Source organism: Plasmodium malariae (assembly GCF_900090045.1).
Source record: "Plasmodium malariae genome assembly, chromosome: 5".
NCBI classification, from domain to species: Eukaryota; Apicomplexa; class Aconoidasida; order Haemosporida; family Plasmodiidae; genus Plasmodium; species Plasmodium malariae.
In genome coordinates, this window is record NC_041779.1 from 939,658 (window position 1) to 959,425 (window position 19,768).

At 28.6% G+C, this 19,768-nt stretch overlaps 5 protein-coding genes across 5 annotated transcripts; 4 read left to right on the plus strand and 1 right to left on the minus strand.

The window, feature by feature from the left end:
- Nucleotides 1-1,840: 1,840 nt before the first annotated feature.
- On the plus strand, nt 1,841-4,678 carry PmUG01_05027700 (RNA-binding protein, putative; the record flags this gene model as incomplete). Its single annotated transcript, XM_029003482.1, has 7 exons — nt 1,841-3,032; nt 3,177-3,320; nt 3,490-3,573; nt 3,772-3,875; nt 4,073-4,162; nt 4,387-4,450; nt 4,623-4,678. The coding sequence occupies 7 exons, from the start codon at nt 1,841-1,843 to the stop codon at nt 4,676-4,678; spliced, it is 1,734 nt and encodes a 577-aa protein (XP_028860423.1).
- A 4,892-nt stretch (nt 4,679-9,570) lies between these two features.
- On the plus strand, nt 9,571-10,502 carry PmUG01_05027800 (60S ribosomal protein L15, putative; the record flags this gene model as incomplete). The annotated part of the gene is made up of 2 exons (XM_029003483.1): nt 9,571-9,662; nt 9,977-10,502. 2 exons carry the CDS (start codon nt 9,571-9,573, stop codon nt 10,500-10,502), a joined length of 618 nt encoding a protein of 205 aa, XP_028860424.1.
- Nucleotides 10,503-12,048: 1,546 nt separating this feature from the next.
- Nucleotides 12,049-14,346, minus strand: PmUG01_05027900 (RING zinc finger protein, putative; the record flags this gene model as incomplete). Its single annotated transcript, XM_029003484.1, has 1 exon — nt 12,049-14,346. The coding sequence occupies one exon, from the start codon at nt 14,344-14,346 to the stop codon at nt 12,049-12,051; it is 2,298 nt and encodes a 765-aa protein (XP_028860425.1).
- A 1,183-nt stretch (nt 14,347-15,529) lies between these two features.
- Nucleotides 15,530-16,990, plus strand: PmUG01_05028000 (conserved Plasmodium protein, unknown function; the record flags this gene model as incomplete). Its single annotated transcript, XM_029003485.1, has 1 exon — nt 15,530-16,990. The coding sequence occupies one exon, from the start codon at nt 15,530-15,532 to the stop codon at nt 16,988-16,990; it is 1,461 nt and encodes a 486-aa protein (XP_028860426.1).
- A 1,383-nt stretch (nt 16,991-18,373) lies between these two features.
- Nucleotides 18,374-19,054, plus strand: GAK (GTP:AMP phosphotransferase, putative; the record flags this gene model as incomplete). The annotated part of the gene is made up of 1 exon (XM_029003486.1): nt 18,374-19,054. One exon carries the CDS (start codon nt 18,374-18,376, stop codon nt 19,052-19,054), a length of 681 nt encoding a protein of 226 aa, XP_028860427.1.
- Between the last annotated feature and the right edge of the window lie 714 nt (nt 19,055-19,768).

The window sequence follows — 19,768 nt, forward strand, 5'->3', positions numbered from 1 at the left end:
AAATTTTTTTTTACGTGTTGTACCATTCTTGTATTAAATTTGACCAGGCCAATGCATATGATTTTAACACAGCATAAATTTATATACATAAGCATATATACATATATATTCATACGTACATATTTATATATATTTCTAAAACATAAGCTTAAACATGTATAAAGACAAAAAAAGAAAAAAAAAAAAGCTTCATTTAATATAACGACAAGTATAAGAAGAAAAATGAGCTTTACAAATTTTTTAAAATAAACAAAAACATATATATATTTATGTAAGTACACATGCGTACATTATATACTCATATATTTATATATACATACTGGTATGTACACGTACATACATAATGCCGTGAACACCATCAGAAAATTGTCGTTCGAAAATTTAAGTACACGTATTATAAGGAAAAAAAAAAAAAAAAAAAAGGAACTATTGGCAGCGTGTTATATATATAATTATTTATCATTTTACTTTTCTCTCTCTCTCTCTCTCTATATATTTATATATATATATATATATGTATTTATTATATTTATACGCGCGCGGTAACATTCATTTTGTGTCGTCCTTTTTATTTTTCCTTTTTGTAGGATGATATATTTTTGCTTATTTTGCCGTAAGTACATATTATGCGTGTATTTATGATGGACTTAAAAGTATATTTTAATTGGGTATTTCATTCTTATTTATTTATAATATATTTATGCATATGTATGCATTTATTTATATAAATACATACGTACATGTATATATATACTTATATTATGTGCCCCCTTTTTTAATTTTATTTTTATGACTGTTCAGGTTTGTACATATTTTTTGTTCATTAAAAGAAAACATTTTAATGCATATCTTTTAAGAATTGACTATTTTTATAATGCTCTTTTTTTTTTTTCTTTTTTTTAAATTATTAATGGTATACTTTTTTTCTATATGTTATATTGGTACACGAATTTTTGTATACCATGTATATATATATATATATATATATATACATATATGCATGAACATACACGCGCAAACATACGTATGTACATGTGCACGTATACACGCATAAACATATACATAAACATATACATAAACATATACATAAACATATACATAAACATATACATAAATATATACATAAATATATACATATACATATGCACGTTCTTGCTTATATTCCAATGAAATTTTGGGGGCAAATGGGTATATTTTTGCAATTATAAGAAAGTACGTTTTATAAATTTCAACATAAAAACATGAACATAATAGCACCTATGAGTAAAATTTGAAGGGTCATTCCCTTTACGTCTTTGTATATATATCGATATTGGATACGTTTGCAAGTGGCTCTCTTTTACGTTACCATTTGCGTGGACAAATATACGTGCGAACGGGCAAACTTGAATGCGTGAGTGCGTGCGCACATGCATACATACATGTATGAATGTATGCATGTAAATACGCATCGCTTTTGTTCTTTTGAAGTAATTCTTGTTAATTTGCTCAAAAGTTCGTCCCACGTTAAAAAATACATACATCGTGCGCACATATGGTACATATATACATACGCATGTACTTACACATATACATGTACGTATACATATACATGTACGTATACATATACATGTACTTATACATATACATGTACTTATACATATACATGTACGTATACATATACATGTACTTATACATATACATGTACTTACACATATACATGTACGTATACATATACATGTACGTATACATATACATATGTGTATGTACATAAATTAGCGTACATATCCTCACGTATTCATTTGCTCGTACATACGTGCATACATTTACTGACCCCTGCTACCTGACCAGTTCCAAAAGAATGGAAACACCAAAAGAAGTTTTAGAAAAAGCAGAAATCGAAGCGTCAAGTAAAGAACAACCAAGTGGAGGGAAGAACGAGAAAAAACCAGTCAACTTAAAAAAAAATAAAAAAAGAGTATCTGTTAAAAAGTCCAAAAAAAAAGCATCTAATTCTTTGAAGAACAGCCAAAAGAATATTACAAAAATGAATCAAAACATGTCTACTACTAATTCAAATATGTTGGCTGTGTGCCCACCGCCTCCTCCTCCTCCTCCTCCACCTCCACCTGTAACAAAACAAAACACAGAAACATGGAAGTACAGGAAAAATGCAAATATGAATCACAATAATAGCCATAACATGAACTGTAATCCGATTTGTAGCGCTAACAATAATGCTAACTATAACTCCAGTTATAATGCTAACTATAATACCAGCCGTAACACTAACTGTAATCCTAATGTGAATTCTAACCCCAACCTGAACGTTAGTCATAACCCTAATATGAACCTGCATCCGAACCACCATATATTAAGTCAACCGAGTTATAATCACAGCCCAAGCTTAAGTTATCCACAGACCCCTCCACTTGTTCGTACACACCCGAAACACGCTATGAATAATACAAATATACCAAGTTATGAACCAAGTATACATATAAAACCTCCTGATGCTAATATAAGTAGTGTGCTATATAGTAGCAACATGCTAAACAGTAGTAACATACCAAACAGTAGTAACATACCAAACAGTAGTAACATACCAAACAGTAGTAACATACCAAACAGTAGTAACATGCCAAACAGTAATAGCATATCAAACAGTAGTGGTATGCTCATGAATGCAAATCTTCAATCAAATATATACTATAGTAACAATACTAAAAAAAATTATAATATGAATAATTTAACAGAACCAGACAGTTATATGTCTACTCCAATATTGAGGCCTGCTCCACAGCATGATAGTAGTAACACTGTTAATATAAATATGGAAAAAAAAAATAGCTTTATATCAAATAGTTTTATGCATCAACATATTAATGACTATTCATACATAGATATACAACAGCAAAATAATAGTAGTAACAGTAAAAAAATGTCTTTCCCGACAATTGTAAAACCGAACTATTCAAACATGCATACTCCAGAAGCTTCCAGTTATTATATTTTGAAACCTCCATGTGATTTGGGTACGAAAAGTTTCCCAAGTGCTCTTATCTGCTTGAATATATGTCTGTATGCGTATATGCATATGTACATGTACATAAATTATACAAATATATGGAACTGCGCACAATAATATTATATTTCGCCTATCCGCCAATCCACGCTTTCTTTTTTTTTGTTTGCAGCCCTAACGAAACCTTCGCAAAATCAGCTGCGCCCAAATGAATACAACGATGAAAAAATAATATGTTCAAATTACCAGAATAGCATTGAAGAGAATAATAATATACCCAAATATTTTCAGCCGAGAAATTTTGTTAACGAACCTAGTAATAGAGAACATATATGTTTTTGTGTTTACGCCTACGTGAATTGGTTTTAGTCCTTTTGCTTATTCAGATGTATACGCAGATTCCTATCTGTTCCTTTGTTTACCCGTATATGTGTTTGTCCAAATTATGAATAATAATGCCAATTTTTTTTTTCATCTTTTAATAGGTTTAAATGTATGGGGAAATAACATGAATACCCCTGTACCCAACAACATGTACGACAATGTAGTTAATGTGAAATATCAGATATGTAAGAAAAGCTTCTTTTTTTTTCCATTTATATTTTAATTATGTTTCTCATTTATGCTTTTTTTTTTTTTTTTTTTTTTTCTCTTGTTAACATTGTGCAGATTGAACGCCTATGTATATATTTTTACTTTTACAAGTTTAATTACGTATATTAACGTGCTTTATTCGTATTTTTTTTTTTTTTTTTTTTTTTTTTAAGACGATCAAAATATTGACAAATCCAAGTACAAGTACAAAGAGAAAGTTCTTAGGATGAACAATCCGTCCTATGATAAGAAGCCCCATAATATAATCGTTACAAATGTTAGATATACCTTATTTGTTTATTTATTCGCGCATTTTATATATTTTATTTTTGTTACATGTATTTCTCTTTTATGTTTATTTTTATTTTAAATTTTTTGCAATCGAGGATCCCTATATTTGCTTATAATCATGTATGTATGTATGTGTGCATAGTTATATATATACGTGCGCACGTCTTCTTATTTTTATGATAGATACCAAAAAACTTAAGTTCGAGGGAAATTTTGGAAACGTTCAGATGTATGGGAAATGTGTTGCGAGCAGATATTATGCTGACAAGCAAGGTATATATATATATATTTTTTTTTTTTTTAATTGCTAGTACATGTTTTTTTTTTTTTTCTTAATTGCTAGTACATGTTTTTTTTTTTTTTTTTTAATTGCTAGTACATGTTTTTTGTTATTTTTTTAATTATACACGTTTTTTGCAATTTTTTTAATTACATGTACATGTAATTTTTTTATTTTTTTTAATTTCGTCTACATGTTTCTTATTCGTTTTTCGCAGGGTGAACATTCAGGTTGCGCGTGCATAACATTTCCCGACTTGGAATCAGCCGCCCTAGCAGCCAGTAATAAAATTATAACAAAACCTGAGACACAAAACAAGAAATTGAGCGTCATATTAACGGAAACGTGTATCGTATTATGACTGTGTGTGTGTGTGTGTTTGTTTGCATGTATGTACGCATGTATGTACATGTGCATAAATGTGTAAATTATTTCTTTTTTTTTCATCTCAAGGTCGATATGATGGTGGCACGTTAAATAATCAGAAAATAAAGGTGTTTGTAGAATAAGGTGTAACATAAAAAAATACTAATTTGTGTCGTGTAGATTTGTATGTGGATTTGTGTGCGGTTATATATATGTATAGATGTATTTGTGTGTAGATATATATGTGTCCGTATGTATGTGTATGAATATATATGTATCGGTGTATATGTGTATGGATATATATGTATGAGTGTATTTTTGTGTAGATATATATGTATCGGTGTATATGTTTATGGATATATATGTATGGATGTACATGCATGTGGATATATTTGTGGGGATATACAAATGTTTATACATGTTTGTATATGTGTGCATTTGCAAGTTCTTCTGTATTTTTAATAAGAAAATTTTTGAAACACAGATATCACCAATTTGTATGACTGTTTTTAAAATCTTTCCAGTTCATATACGGATCATATTGAAAGAGCATTGCATTTGCTTACTTACATATTTTTAATTATTTTAATTATACTTAAATAATGACGATAGTAATTGTGGAGAGTCGCAAGTATAAACGTGCTCCTTAACCTGTATACTATTGCTATGGTATTTGGATTGTGTAATTACATAAACCCATGATATGATATTACCCATATGTGGCTCTATATATTGATATACATATATATATATACACTTTTATTTGTATACGCGTTTATATGTATATATATATGTGAATACGCATATGTGTACGCACACTTCCAGGTACATATACGTACATACATACATATTTATACATATATATATATATATATATATATATATGATTGCCTATATAGAGTCACATCCTTACGCACGTAATATTATATATATATATATATATATATATCAGTATTATTTCTCTTTTTTTTTTAATATATTATTTTTTTTTTTTTTCGTATCTGTGAAAAAGCAAAATTAGTAAATGTTTATTTACTCATTTTTATTTACATTAATTGTGCATGTCTTTGAAGATGATATTATTAATGTCATATAGCTGAATTTACTTTATGAACTTATTTATTTTATATTAATATTTTGAGCATTTTAAATTATTTGGTGCCTTTTAATTTTTTTATTTTTATCTATTGTATTTAATTATATGGTTATGAAGCATGAAAGGGAAAAAGCAAAAAGTAGCTAACGAGGACTTTAGGTCTGTACATATTTATATGTGCATTTATATATATAATAAATACATTCGTAAATGTGTATGTAAGTTTATGTATACGTAAATATTATGTGTTTGTATGTGTGTGTGTATGCACGTATGTATGTATGCATTTTTTTTTTTTTTTACTGGACAATGAAAAAATCGCACTTACACACATAATAATATTCAAGCCTATAAACAAACTAATTCACACCTGTATTAATTTAATTTAGTTTACACAAACTGTTTAGAGCTCCACGCATTTAAGCACCCCCTGTGTATCATATGTGTGTATATATAATATATGTAATGCACATATTCATGTGTATATATGTATTTTTTTTTTTTTTGCATTATTTTAAAAATAAGTAATCTCATTATTTCCCGTTAGTATATATTCTCTTTCCATCTTAATTTGTTCCTTCTCAAACATAACTACCTTTTTTTCTCTTCATGTTTGTACGTAGTTCTGCATGAAAAATCGAAACGCTAGTAATTTTAGTTGAGTGTATAAGTTTTATAAAATACATTATAATGTACTCTTCATGTTATCTGAGATTAGGTAATATATTACATTCGTTCTAACAGAACTAAATGGTCGCTATAGTCTACTTAAAGGTGTAATGTAAAAAAGAAAAGGAGCATAACATAGTACAACATAGTACAACATAGTACAACATAGAACAACATTGCACAACATAGAACAACGTAACGGGAAAAATATTCTTGTCCCACTAATTTATTAGCCTGTTAATTTTAATTTTTTTTTTTTTGTATTATTCGTATTTGCGTTCAGTACTGTTTTAAATACATACATTTTTTATAATTATTTCACTTTACATTTGCCCTTTCCTTTTCCTATTATCTTTTCTTTTCGTTTTCTTTTCGTTTTCTTTTCGTTTTCTTTTCGTTTTCTTTTCGTTTTCTTTTCGTTTTCTTTTCGTTTCGTTTCATTTTTTTTTTTTTTTTTTTTTTTTCTTTTATTGTTTTAATATTACTATATCCACTATTTGAAGGTGACAAACATCTCCGAATGAATAAGGGGATGTGTATTTATTTGTTCTGCATATTTAGACAAATCGTCTTCATTTTAGTCCATTATGTATTTTAATATGCACATTCTTTTTTTTCTTTTTTTTACCTACTTGACAGGCTTCTAAACAGTAATATTTGCTTAAATTCAGATACCATCGCATATGTATTAATTATGTGTATGTACGTACGTGTGCTTAATTACGTATACATGTGTATGCGTACGTGTATAATATAAATATAAATTTGTTTGAAAATAATTTATTTATGCTACTTGACAACCACGGGGTATGTTCAACGAAGGGCATAAACCACTCCCCTATTATTCGAACCCCCGTATGTTCAAAATTATATATGTGCATGCGTGTGTAGATATATATACATATGCTTATACACACATACGTACATATATTTATATTTTTATATGTGCATATTCAAGTATATAAATATGCAAATCGTCGTAAATATACTGTGTATGGCATAGTTACATATGCAGCTTTTCTTTCATACATTTACTCGGTTGTTGCTGCAGGAAAATTCGATAATTTTAAATCATTACCTATGCAAATAAGCGTATGTGCATGTGGACGTATATATGCATACATATATATATATATATATATATGTATATATATATATATGTGTGTGTGTATAGCGTGGACGTGCGCATTTTACATGTCGTGCGTTTCTTAGGCTTCACGATGAAAAAGGCAAGTCGACTCAACAAAAGGTAAAGGAAGTATTCAGGTGTACATATATGTACAAACATGTATATACATACGTATTCAAATGTATAAATATATACATATGTATAATGTTTCCCAGTTCCTTTTTCCAATTATAATTAAAGGTTTCAGTCATTACTTTTTTTTTTTTTTTTTCTTTTTTTTTTTTGGTTTTAATCTTCAAAACAACAATTTTAAATAGTAGGTTCTTGCAATCATGTTATATTCATTTTATATGAATTCTTATAGGGTAAAAAATAAAAAATTACTAAATGGGAAAATTTTTGAACATGCATTAACAAAGGGTATTTTTTTTTTTTTTTTTTTTTTTTTTTTTTTTTTTTTTTTTTGCTTTTCTTTCAATTCAATATTAGCAATAATAGTTTTATACAAAAAAATGTACAAAAACGACAAAATAAAATAGTAACATCAATTAAGTAGCTAGGTGGCTATAAGTGGGAAAAAATACATGTACACATAAAATTTACAGCTGTTCATTAGTATGATAACTACTGTATAAAAATATGCATTTATTAAATATATATTACATTAAGTATATGTGTACTCACACGTATGGTGATATATGTACACACATAATACACATGCATACACAGATGTGTGCATATATGTACAAACACTTGTATATATACACTTAAACCAATATTACATACATATTATCGGACGACACTAAAATACTCTTTTTTTGACAAAGAGTTATCCTTAAAGCTTTATGAAAATAATAAAAACTATTATTAAAAAGGGAAAAAAAAATTAAGCATCAAATAAATGTAAAAAGAGAATAGATCAAATGGGAGAAAATATTAATGTACTTTTAATTTTTTTTTTTTTTTTTTTTTTTTTTTTTTTATTTGTTTTTCTTCTAACATATCATAAATAGGGCAGTCTCCTTTTCGAATACATATCCACTCCCCTCCCCTTTTTTTTTCTTCATGCAGGAACATATATAAACTTTTTCCGTTTACAAAAAAAAAAGAAAAAAGAACAATCAAAAAGAAAATTACATATATATATATATATATATATATATATATACCTATATGTTTCAAATTAAACGCGCACCTCATGAATTCATTAATTACTATTCTGTTTATATTTGTTTGAATATAATTAAAATTTACGTGTACGGGTTATAATTTATGCAACTGCTCCCCGAAAATAGAAGAGCGCCAACATTTGTTTTATTTTATTCTTTTAATATAAAAGATAATTAAAAAAGTTCCCCTATAATAAACACGTACGCGTGTTATAAGCATTTACATGCATGTATTTTTGCACGTACGAAAGTACTTACGTATATGCATACATATAATAGTATATACCCCTTATTTCAATCTGGGATGTCCTTCCGCTATTTTTGTTTAAAATATATATATGTACACGTACATACGTACATACGTACATACGTACATACATACATACATACATGTATATGTATATGTATACATTTGCGCACTGCCGAATTTTATATATTCATATATACAAATTGAATACGTTGTTGCATAACCCTTCCCATTTTGTTATAGAGAAAAATTTTGTACTAAAAATATAAGGTAAAATATATACGTAAAAAATGTACATAAAAAAAATATATATATATATATATATATATATACAAAAAGTACACTACATTGTATTATATGTACTAACGAACACATACGTTTACGTGAATTCGTGTAAGTTGTATTTATTTTAAAATTTTAATGTTTACGTCAATTTTAATGTTAAATTTTAATTTTTACGTTAATTTTAATTTTTAAGTTAATTATAATTTTTACGTTAATTTTAACGTTAATTTTAATTTTAACGTTAATTTTAATTTTTTTTTTTTTTTTTAAGAAATTACAAAATTTTGAAAGCTGAAGTTGCAAAATTAAAGGCCGTAATTATATGAACAGTACATACATATATACATATATATTTATATACATATATATTTATATACATATATATTTATATACATATATATTTATATACATATACATACGTACATATATATAAGGTAAAAATGGGAGCATATAAGTACATTCAGGAAATATGGAAAAAAAAGCAGTCCGATGCAATGCATTTTTTATTGCGTATTAGGACCTGGGAGTACAGGTAAAATATTATAAGAGCAAAGGCAACAGCTGTATACATAAAATATGTTTGCTTGGGCTTGTGAAGTGTTTGCATGATTTATCATTTGATGCGCGGGCGTATGATTGTATATAGCATATAGCAAACAGTTATACATGTATATGTACTTATATATATATATATATATACATATGGTGTGTAGTGCGAAATGGCAGGAAGGGCCTCTTCTTCCTTTTAACCACTTGCAAATGTCGTTTTGCAAGGAGAGAACAAATTATACATGCTTGAAAACACATGTGCATATTTTTGTACGCTTTTTTTGCACTCTTGTTAAGGCAACTACCAGTTGTGCACCGGGTGTCGAGACCGAGCAGACCCGACAAGGCAAGGAGATTAGGATATAAAGCAATTCAAGGATTCGTAATATATCGTGTAAGAGTTAGAAGAGGAGATAGAAAGAAGAGAGTAAGGAAAGGTGTAGTCCATGGGAAACCAAAACATCAAGGTGTACATAAACAAAAATCAAAAAGAAATTTAAGAAGCGTTGCAGAGGGAAAAGTTGGGAAGAGTATATGTGGAAATTTACGTGTATTAAATAGTTATTGGGTTGGTCAAGATGCTGTATATAAATATTTTGAAGTTATACTAGTAGACCCTATGCATAATGCTATAAGAAATAATGCAAAAATTAATTGGATTTGTAATCCTGTGCATAAGCATAGAGAATTAAGAGGTTTAACATCGGCAGGGAAAAAATATAGAGGACTACGTGTTAAGGGTCACCTATCATCAAAGAGTAGACCATCTGTTAGAGCTAACTGGAAGAGAAGGCAATTAATAAAATTGAGGAAATGCCGATAAACAACTACTGGACAATGAATGCAGAGCGGGATGGGAAACTAATTTCGTATTTTCCCGTTCCCGCCCAAGCGGGGTAGCTGCTGGGGGAAGAAGAGCAAATGAGTAAAGTGGCTTGTGTGCACGCATATGTACAGACATACGTATATATATACATATGTGCACACATACATACATACGTACATGCATTCATGTACATATATATATATATATATATATATATATATATATATATATATATATATATATATATATTTATATATTTATATATTTATATATTTATGCGTACACGTGTGCGGATCTTTAGAACTGTGCTACATTTTACGTATAGCCAAAAAAAGACGAAAATTTCATGTTTAAACAGAAAAGTATTTCAAAACGGTATTATTGATGAAAATGCAAGAAAAAAAAAAAAAAAAAAAAAAAAAAGAAAAAAAAAAAAGAGGTGACACCCAGAAGGGTAGTACTTAAGTGTATATGCGTGTGTGTGCAGATATTTATATGTACAATAAGTATGCATGCGCATGCACATATGCATTATCCCCCCTTTTGTTGCACCTTTTATTTGCTTAAAAGAAGGCACAGACTTTTTAATATACCGAAGAAATGAATTTTTTTTTTTAAATAGCGAAATAACCCCAGTGTAACGTGGCTGTGTTACGTATGTACGTGTGCACCTACACATACACATGTACAAACATATACATATACATATATATATATATATATATATATAGATAGATATAGATATAGATATATACTTTTTAGCGCACACGACGCACGTAACGTGTGTGGAAAAATGCCTTTCGTCCTTCGAAAAGGTAATATAAATGCAATTGTCTGGATAAGTAAATACGAAAAAAAAAAAGTAACTTCTTTGAAAAAGGACCTTGCATGTTCAGAATAACTCTGTACTGTATACATATAAATGCAGTTTTGAATGATTTGTACATAAATTTTTTTTAAATAAAATATTCTTCTCTTTACATATTGAAATTTTATTTGCGCGCGACTTGAAAGGGCTAAAGGGGGAACAAAATAAATATAGAAAAAAAATAAAAAAATAAAATAAAAAATAAAATATATAAATAATTGAATGAATTAACGAACATGTTACGAACAAATGAATGAACTGACGAATAGGTGCACAAATGAGTGGGGGCCTCAAAACTCTCACATTATTGAGCACGAACGCGCGCCCGTCCCGTTTTCATACTCGCAACTGCCAGTTCACTACATGCCATGTTATCATAAAACAAATAGCACAAAAAAAAAAAAAAAAAAAAAAAAGCAATTTTCCCTTTCGCGTAAAAATGATAAAACTAGAAAAGTAAAGGGGGGGGAGGAATAAAAAAGATAAAGGATGATGAAAATAAAATTGCGCGTCTATTTTTCATTCAGTAGTAACTGTGCACCTGTGGACGTAAATAAGACGTAATGAATTTCGGAAGGGGCTAAAATGCACTCCTTTTTTACTTTATTTTTTTTCATTCTTTTATTTTTTATTTTTTTTTTTTTTTACCATTTTTTAACTAATTGTACCCTCTTCTCACTCCCCACAGTAGTGCAGTAGGTACTGCAAAAGATGAGTGGAATTCCAAAAAATCGAGTTGTACTTTTTATTTCTTATACTAAAAAAGAAGAGCATTAATTTATCGATACTGCAGAAAACTTTTATTTGTTTATGTTCTATATCATTTATAAAATGGAACGACTTGTCAACATGCCACTGAAATCCTTTTTCAGAATAAGAAAAATTTAAATAGCATAGATCTTGAATGTTATCATAATTCTGCAGATCTTTGTAATTGGTACTAGTACAGGTGCTCATCTTTCTTCCTTTTCCCAAACAGTTGCTCTCCCCCATCCACTGGTCCTGTTTTTTTGCCTTTCCCCTCTTCATTCGAAGAACTATATTAATGTTTACATTATCTTTTCCGGCGGAAAAAATCCTAGGTGCACACAAAGGTTGTTCGTCTTTATGTTGTGCATCCTTCTCGTACTCACTTAGGTGCTGGTCCTTATATGTATAAACATCCGTTATTAGGATTGTGTAGTCAAGCGGTCTGCAGTTCTTACTATTTCCAGCATTGCAATCACAACCACTATTGTCATTACTTCTACTATCGCTGTCATTACATAAAATTTTATTAAGAAACTCCTCACAGTATAACGTAGTATACTCCATGCAACTTGGCACTGCAAATTCATATTTCAAGTAAAAGAGAAAAAACATCAACTCATGATCCATCACATAGTTGTTTTTAAAATAATAATCTTTTTTTTCAAAATGCAGGACGGACTCCTGAACCACGAACGAGTCAGCACTGTACTCAGCAGCGTCATCCACATACAATTCAACACATTTGCTATTCCACTTGTCAACGATATCAGAAAACAAATGAAGAGAGTTATAAAAATATTTGTGGTATGTATTCGATATTGTTTTTTCCTTAAGCACGGAGAAGAGTTGTTCTAATTTCTGTTCGTCTGTATATTTATTACGAGAATCCGGGTTATCGTTATGTATTCCATCGCCATCGTTGTGCACGCCCCTGTGCGTATTCCCCTTCGCCGCAAATGTAACTATCCTTGTCATATACATGTTCTTAAAAATTGGAATGTTCTTCAATACTGTAAAAAATAAATTCTTTGCATTATATTCAAAAAGGACAAATACATATTTATTTGATTTGTTTTTTCTTAGCATCTTCATCTGAAACATGTCATAACGTTCATCACTATACATCTTCTTTGTCTTATTCTTTTGTTCATCTATATCCTTTCCGCTTTGTAAAATGTCCTCATTTGTTATTAGTAAGGTAGTACTACCTGCTCTTTTTGTATTCCCAAATATGAAATGGGATGATGATCCTGTTAAATTGCAGGTCGAGTTAGAAAATTTGCTCATAAATCCTGCAAATTTCTCACCCGACCCTTTCGATCTTTTTACTTTTTTCCTTTTTAACTGAACGATAAGAAAAGCATCACACGTGATATCATCTATATCTACAGTTTTGTACGGACTATCCCCTTGTGCACTTTTTTTCCCAAACATCAGATGTATATTATGTATTTGTATGTCTACTCCCTCGTCCCCTTCTTGTACACATTTTATAAATTCATGCATATCGTCAATTTTTATTCTTTTATTAAAAAAGGAATAAAATTTCTTAAAAAATGGATTAACTGATTCAACAGAAATATTGAAAGTGTTACATGATTGATCATATTGTTTACCTTTTCCATCATTATTATAACAATTCAGACTGCTAAATGTTTTATGCTCTTTCTTATCATGTATAGTATGGTACCTACTCACACTATGATTTATACTATCCATGGAACCCTCGTAATGACTTTGTAAATGTTGTTCATAATTTTGTATATTTGTAATTTCTCTACATTTACAACATCGAACTTTAATTGTTTCATATTCTCTTCCTAAAAATCTATTAGATACATCTTCTAGTTTGAATTCTTTTATGTCTTTTCTACACATAGGACAATAATTAAATTTATTGAAAGCTTGTTCTATACATTCTTTGCAAAATATATGAGCACATTTCGTTATTACTGGCTTGAAAAATACTAACATGCATATAGGGCATCGAAAGTTATCGTAATTTTTCTTTTTTTCAATTATAACTACAAATCGTTTGTCCTCTCTTTTTATATTCATAGGAAGGAATCTATTCATGAATATATCTACTTGTTTTTTAATGTTCATTCTAATTTCTTGTAAATAATTTTTTCTATCCATTTTAATATCACCTACTTGGTTAAATGCATTATTCCTCAAGTCGCTTCCAATACCCAGACTGTTTTCATACGCATGTGCATCCATGTTTCACCTATCAGAAAAAAAGAGAAATTATTCCTCAACGTGCACTATAGGTTGTTAATGGTTCTATATCCAATCATGAACTCTTTATATGTGTATATCGGCAAATCATAAAGCCGTTAACTTACAAAACTGTGTACCTACAATATCGTCCCTGTAAATCTATACCATATATTTTGTTTAAACGCGCTGCATTCACAGTGCATAACACATTAAAAATATAAACGTGGGTTTACTCTCGAGGACCTGTTAAACAGAGGGCAACAATCGCTTATAAGAAGAACATACACACATATACATTCATGTACCTATGTATTAACGTATGTAATTATGCATGTACGTACCTAATTATGTACGTTTGTAATTATACATGTATGTAATTACATATGTATGTATGTAATTATACATGTATGTACGTACGTATGTGTGTAATTATACATGTATGTACGTACGTATGTGTGTAATTATACATGTATGTACGTACGTATGTATGTATATACATGCAATCACTTATATGTGTAAAGCCGTTTCGGAATATACAGAACAAGCGAAGAAGAACGAACCAACAGGCAATATCCAACTGTGCTCCGCTAAAAAATGCAATTCTTATTTGCAAATTTTAAATGCGCTAAAAAAGAGGGAAATCAAAAAATAAAGAAAGTAAAGAAAATAAAGAAGCTAAAGAAAATAAAGAAAATTAAAAAAATGAAGAAAATAAAAAAAAATATTTTAAATTAATAAAAACTAAAAAATTAAAAAGTAAAAATGGGAGAGCAGAAAAAATAAGAATAAAAACAGCAAAACAAAACATAAGAAAAAATAAGAAAAAATATGAAAAAATATGAAAAAATAAGAAAAAATATGAAAAAATATGAAAAAATAAGAAAAAATATGAAAAAATATGAAAAAATATGAAAAAATAAGAAAAAATATGAAAAAATATGAAAAAATAAGAAAAAATAAGAAAAAATAAGAAAAACAAAAGAAGTAAAAAACGAAACAAAAAACCAAGCAAAAAAGGAAGGATAGTTTTGACACTTTGCAATTTTGAAATTTATTTTTTCATTTTTCATTTTTCTTTTTTTCTCTTTTTTTTTTTTTTTTCTTGAAATGCCTCGAATTACTATGCGACTTCATCCTATTTGGGCCATTAGTTCTAAAACCTGTGAAGAGGCAGTTTTGTAAAATGAGTATGTTATTGTACTTATCTAGGTTTTTTCTATGCTGGTTACAATTATTTTTAGTTAGGAGCAAAAGAGTGGTAGTATTATATGACCATGTGCATATAATAAGTCCCATGAGAAAGGAGATATTACATATAACGAAGAAGCACAAATTGATAAGAAAATTGAATTTTATTTTTCCAAAAAAAGAAAAGAATAGATATGAAATGAAAAATTTAGAAAATATTCCTTTATATGTAGTAACTAATGAGTTTGATGAGGTTATTTTATCGTTTAACTGGGACTATGGCAGTGATGAAATAACGAAAAGCCAAAAGAAGGAGAGTGATGCTTACCACTGCAGTGACGAACAGGGGGTCAACTACAACGGGGGTGGCAGTAGTAGCAGCAATAGCAGCAATAGCAGCAGTAGCAGCAGTAACAACTTTCAGTATGATGTAGTTTGCCCGGAAAAGGAGAACAGTGATCTGCTATTTCCAGTTGTCAAATATAACGAAAAGAGCAGGGAAGAGATAAATTTAAATAAAATACACAACAACAATTGCGTGGGGATTTTTTTTTTTGACGTAAAAACCGCGGAAGCGTACAGAGATGACATTGTACATTTATTCAATAAAAATTTAAAAGAAAAAAAAAAGAATAAATTATTTTTTGGGTCAAAAATTAAACCGACTAATTTAGAATATTTCCAGAAAATAAAAAACAGCTATAATTTAAAAATCGACTTTATTCTAATACCACATTATAATGAATTACAAAATATTTTGAAAAATAAGAAAGTGTTTTATGGTACACCCATATATTATATTAACAAGATAAGGTTGTATAAGTCTCCTATAAAAAAATATTTTTATCAATTTTTTTTTCACAAAAATTTAAAAAATGATGTCAAAGTCAAAGTTGAACTATATCCAAATGTTTTTATCACCTGCACTATTGAAGATGGTAATGATGTTACTGGAGAAGGAGATGATAAAGTAATTACAGAAAATGGTAGTACCACCAATGATAGTACTATAAAAGAAAAAAAAAAAAAAAAAGAGAGAGAGGGGAAAGAAAAAAAAAATGATCCCTTCTTAATTATACAACTAGAAACAAGTGATAAAAAAAAATATGTGCCTATTTTTTTTTCATACGATCAAGCATATAATTTTTATAAAATTTTTTTAAAATATTATAAAAACCATTTCTTCGAATATTGTCTGCCAAAACCAGATATTATTTTAAATTCTTTTGAAAATTTACAATACCTATTAAAGATGGCAAATGATAAAAAATTAAAACAATATCATAACATTTTTTTTGTTCCAATGAGCACCTCCTATAATGACAATATTTATTCTAATCAAATGAATGTTTTCCTTTTTTACTTGAAAAAAATTTTTCAAAAAATTAATTATGACTTGTTCAGGTCGTTCAGGAAAAATCTCAACTACTTGATAGAGGATTATTTGTACGAGTGAGCTCAGAGTGAAGCAATCAAACGGGGAAAACATTAGCTGGGTATAGGCGTATGAACGGCAGGAGGAAAAAAAAACATGAACAGGGTAAGGAGGTAAAATTAACATCCAAATGTGTGTCAATGTATATACATACACACACACATATATATATATACATATATATGTGTATATATGCCAATTCCAACTTGCGATCGGGAGTGTACAACAATTTGCCACTATAGTACTCGCATCGTATGCCACATTTTCGCACAACGTCGTTTTGCTATGAAATTGAAATGAAAACAGGGGGTTTATATTTCGCAGAAGAAAAATAAACTATAAAAATCTGGTGTACGTATGTCCATTTATATGTGTAATTATGTGTGCAAGGTGAAAGCAAAATTTCTGAATTGGTCATATTAATTCTGAACGGGTCATATTAATTTTGAATTGGTCATAATTATTCTAAATTGGTCATATTAATTCTGAATTAGTCATATTAATTCTGAGTTGGTCATATTAATTCTGAGTTGGTCATATTAATTCTGAGTTGGTCATATTAATTCTGAGTTGGTCATATTAATTCTGAATTAGCCATATTAATTCTGAATTAGCCATATTAATTCTGAATTAGCCATATTAATTCTGAATTAGCCATATTAATTCTGAATTAGCCATATTAATTCTGAATTGGCCATATTTTTTTTAATTATTCATTTATAAAAGAATTTATTCGTTTATCCTTGCTTATATGTATACGCATATATTTACCCATTTATTTTTGTATTTCATTTTTTCTTTTTTTTTTTTTTTTTGACATATGCAAAATTAATTGAATTTGTAAAAGCTTACATTTAACAGAATGCGTGATTTCCTTTTAATCACAACGCCCATTTGACGTCATTGCTTTTGATCGATTCGTTTAACTATCGTACAAAGAATATATACCAGTTTCGGCAAATTAATAGAATGGTTGAAAACTCAGCAGATATAAGGAAACAATTTTTTATGTACAGCTACGGTTCTGGATAAATTTTAACAAAAGCGAAAGCAAAAAAGGAAAAGAAATTAAACGTGCGAATGTACTCACGTACGCATAAATTCACGTGAATGTACATGTGCATTAATTTATATACATTTATACTTATATAAACATGCACATACAACATATATACATGCATACATATATGTATGCACAAGGTAGAAACGGCGTGCTTCCTTTTTCCGGAAGAACCTCCCCATAATTAATATTATTTTCGCCAAAAGATGAAGAAAAAAAAAAAAAAAAAAAAAAAAGCAAAATAAATGTAATATAAATGTAATATAAATGTAATATAAGAAAAATCAAAAAATGCAAAACCAAGACTGCAGTCATTCATAAACTCCTACCTGAAATATCGCATGATGAAAATTGTGCTGTTCGGCGCGCCTGGGGTAGGTAAAGGCACCTTTGCAGAAATTTTATCAAAAAAAGAAAATTTAAAACATATAAACATTGGGAACATTTTAAGAAAGGAAATAAAAAATAATTCAAATATAGGTAAAGAAGTAAACAAAATAGTCAAAAGTGGAAATCTTGTTCCAGATAGTATAATTATAAATATTGTAGAAGAAGAAATAAAACAATGTTATACAGATGAAAGATGTTATTACAAAGGTTTTATATTAGATGGATTTCCAAGAAATCTAATTCAAAGTGAAAAATTAAGAAATATGACAGGTATTGACATATTTGTTAATATATTTTTACCGAAATACATTTTAATTCAAAAACTGCTGGGAAGAAGAATTTGCTCTACATGTAACAGCTGTTTTAATGTTACAGATATTAGAGTTAACAGTTATGATATGCCTCCCCTCTTACCATCAAAGGAGTGTAAAATATGTAGAGGAAAAGCAAATCTAATAAAAAGAAATGATGATACTAGTGAAACTATTGCTTATAGATTGAATGCATATGAAGCGAGCAACGTACCTGTTCTTAATTTTTTTAAAAATTTAAATTACAATATTGTAGATTTCGAGATAAAAAAAGGGGTAAGAGACTTCGATAGGTTTTACAATGTTATTATGAAATATTTTTAGTCATATTTGCGCAGCTACGTGGGAGGAGTGAACGAGTTGGGTTCATTTGCTTTCCATTATATGGGGGTATATATATATATATATATATATATATATGTATGTGCGCGTGTGTGTGTGTACACGTGTTTACGCGCACGTTTGTGTAGACATGAATGTCCCCTTTCAATGCTCCTTTAAAAAAAAAAAAAAAAAAGGAACTTAAGTTAGCTGCTTTTGTATATATATGTCAAGAAGGAAAAATTTAGCAGTGAAGTAAAATCTTTTATTAAAAATGAAATAAAAATTGTTCATTGTACCAATTTTTTTTTTTTTTTTTGTTTTCTCCGAATGGTTAAAATAAAATAAAAAATAATCATAATTATGTATATTTTCATTAGTACCAAAAGTGAGAAGATGCAAATATTAATTACATGCACCATATATGCCCATGCGCCCATGAGTGACATATGTTATCCTTTTGACTTACCAGTTTTTTGGAAATTGAAGTAGGGGGAGAGAAGAGGAAGTAAAACAAACAAAAAACATAAAGGTTAGAGTTAAGGGTATAACGCAAAATGTATAATGGGAATAAAGTTATGGATAAAAGATAACACCACTAGATGAATGAAAAATAAAATAAAAAAGTAAACGATAACATCAACATGTGCGCATACACACGTATGGGTGTATATATATATATATATATATATATATATATATATATATATAAGATGC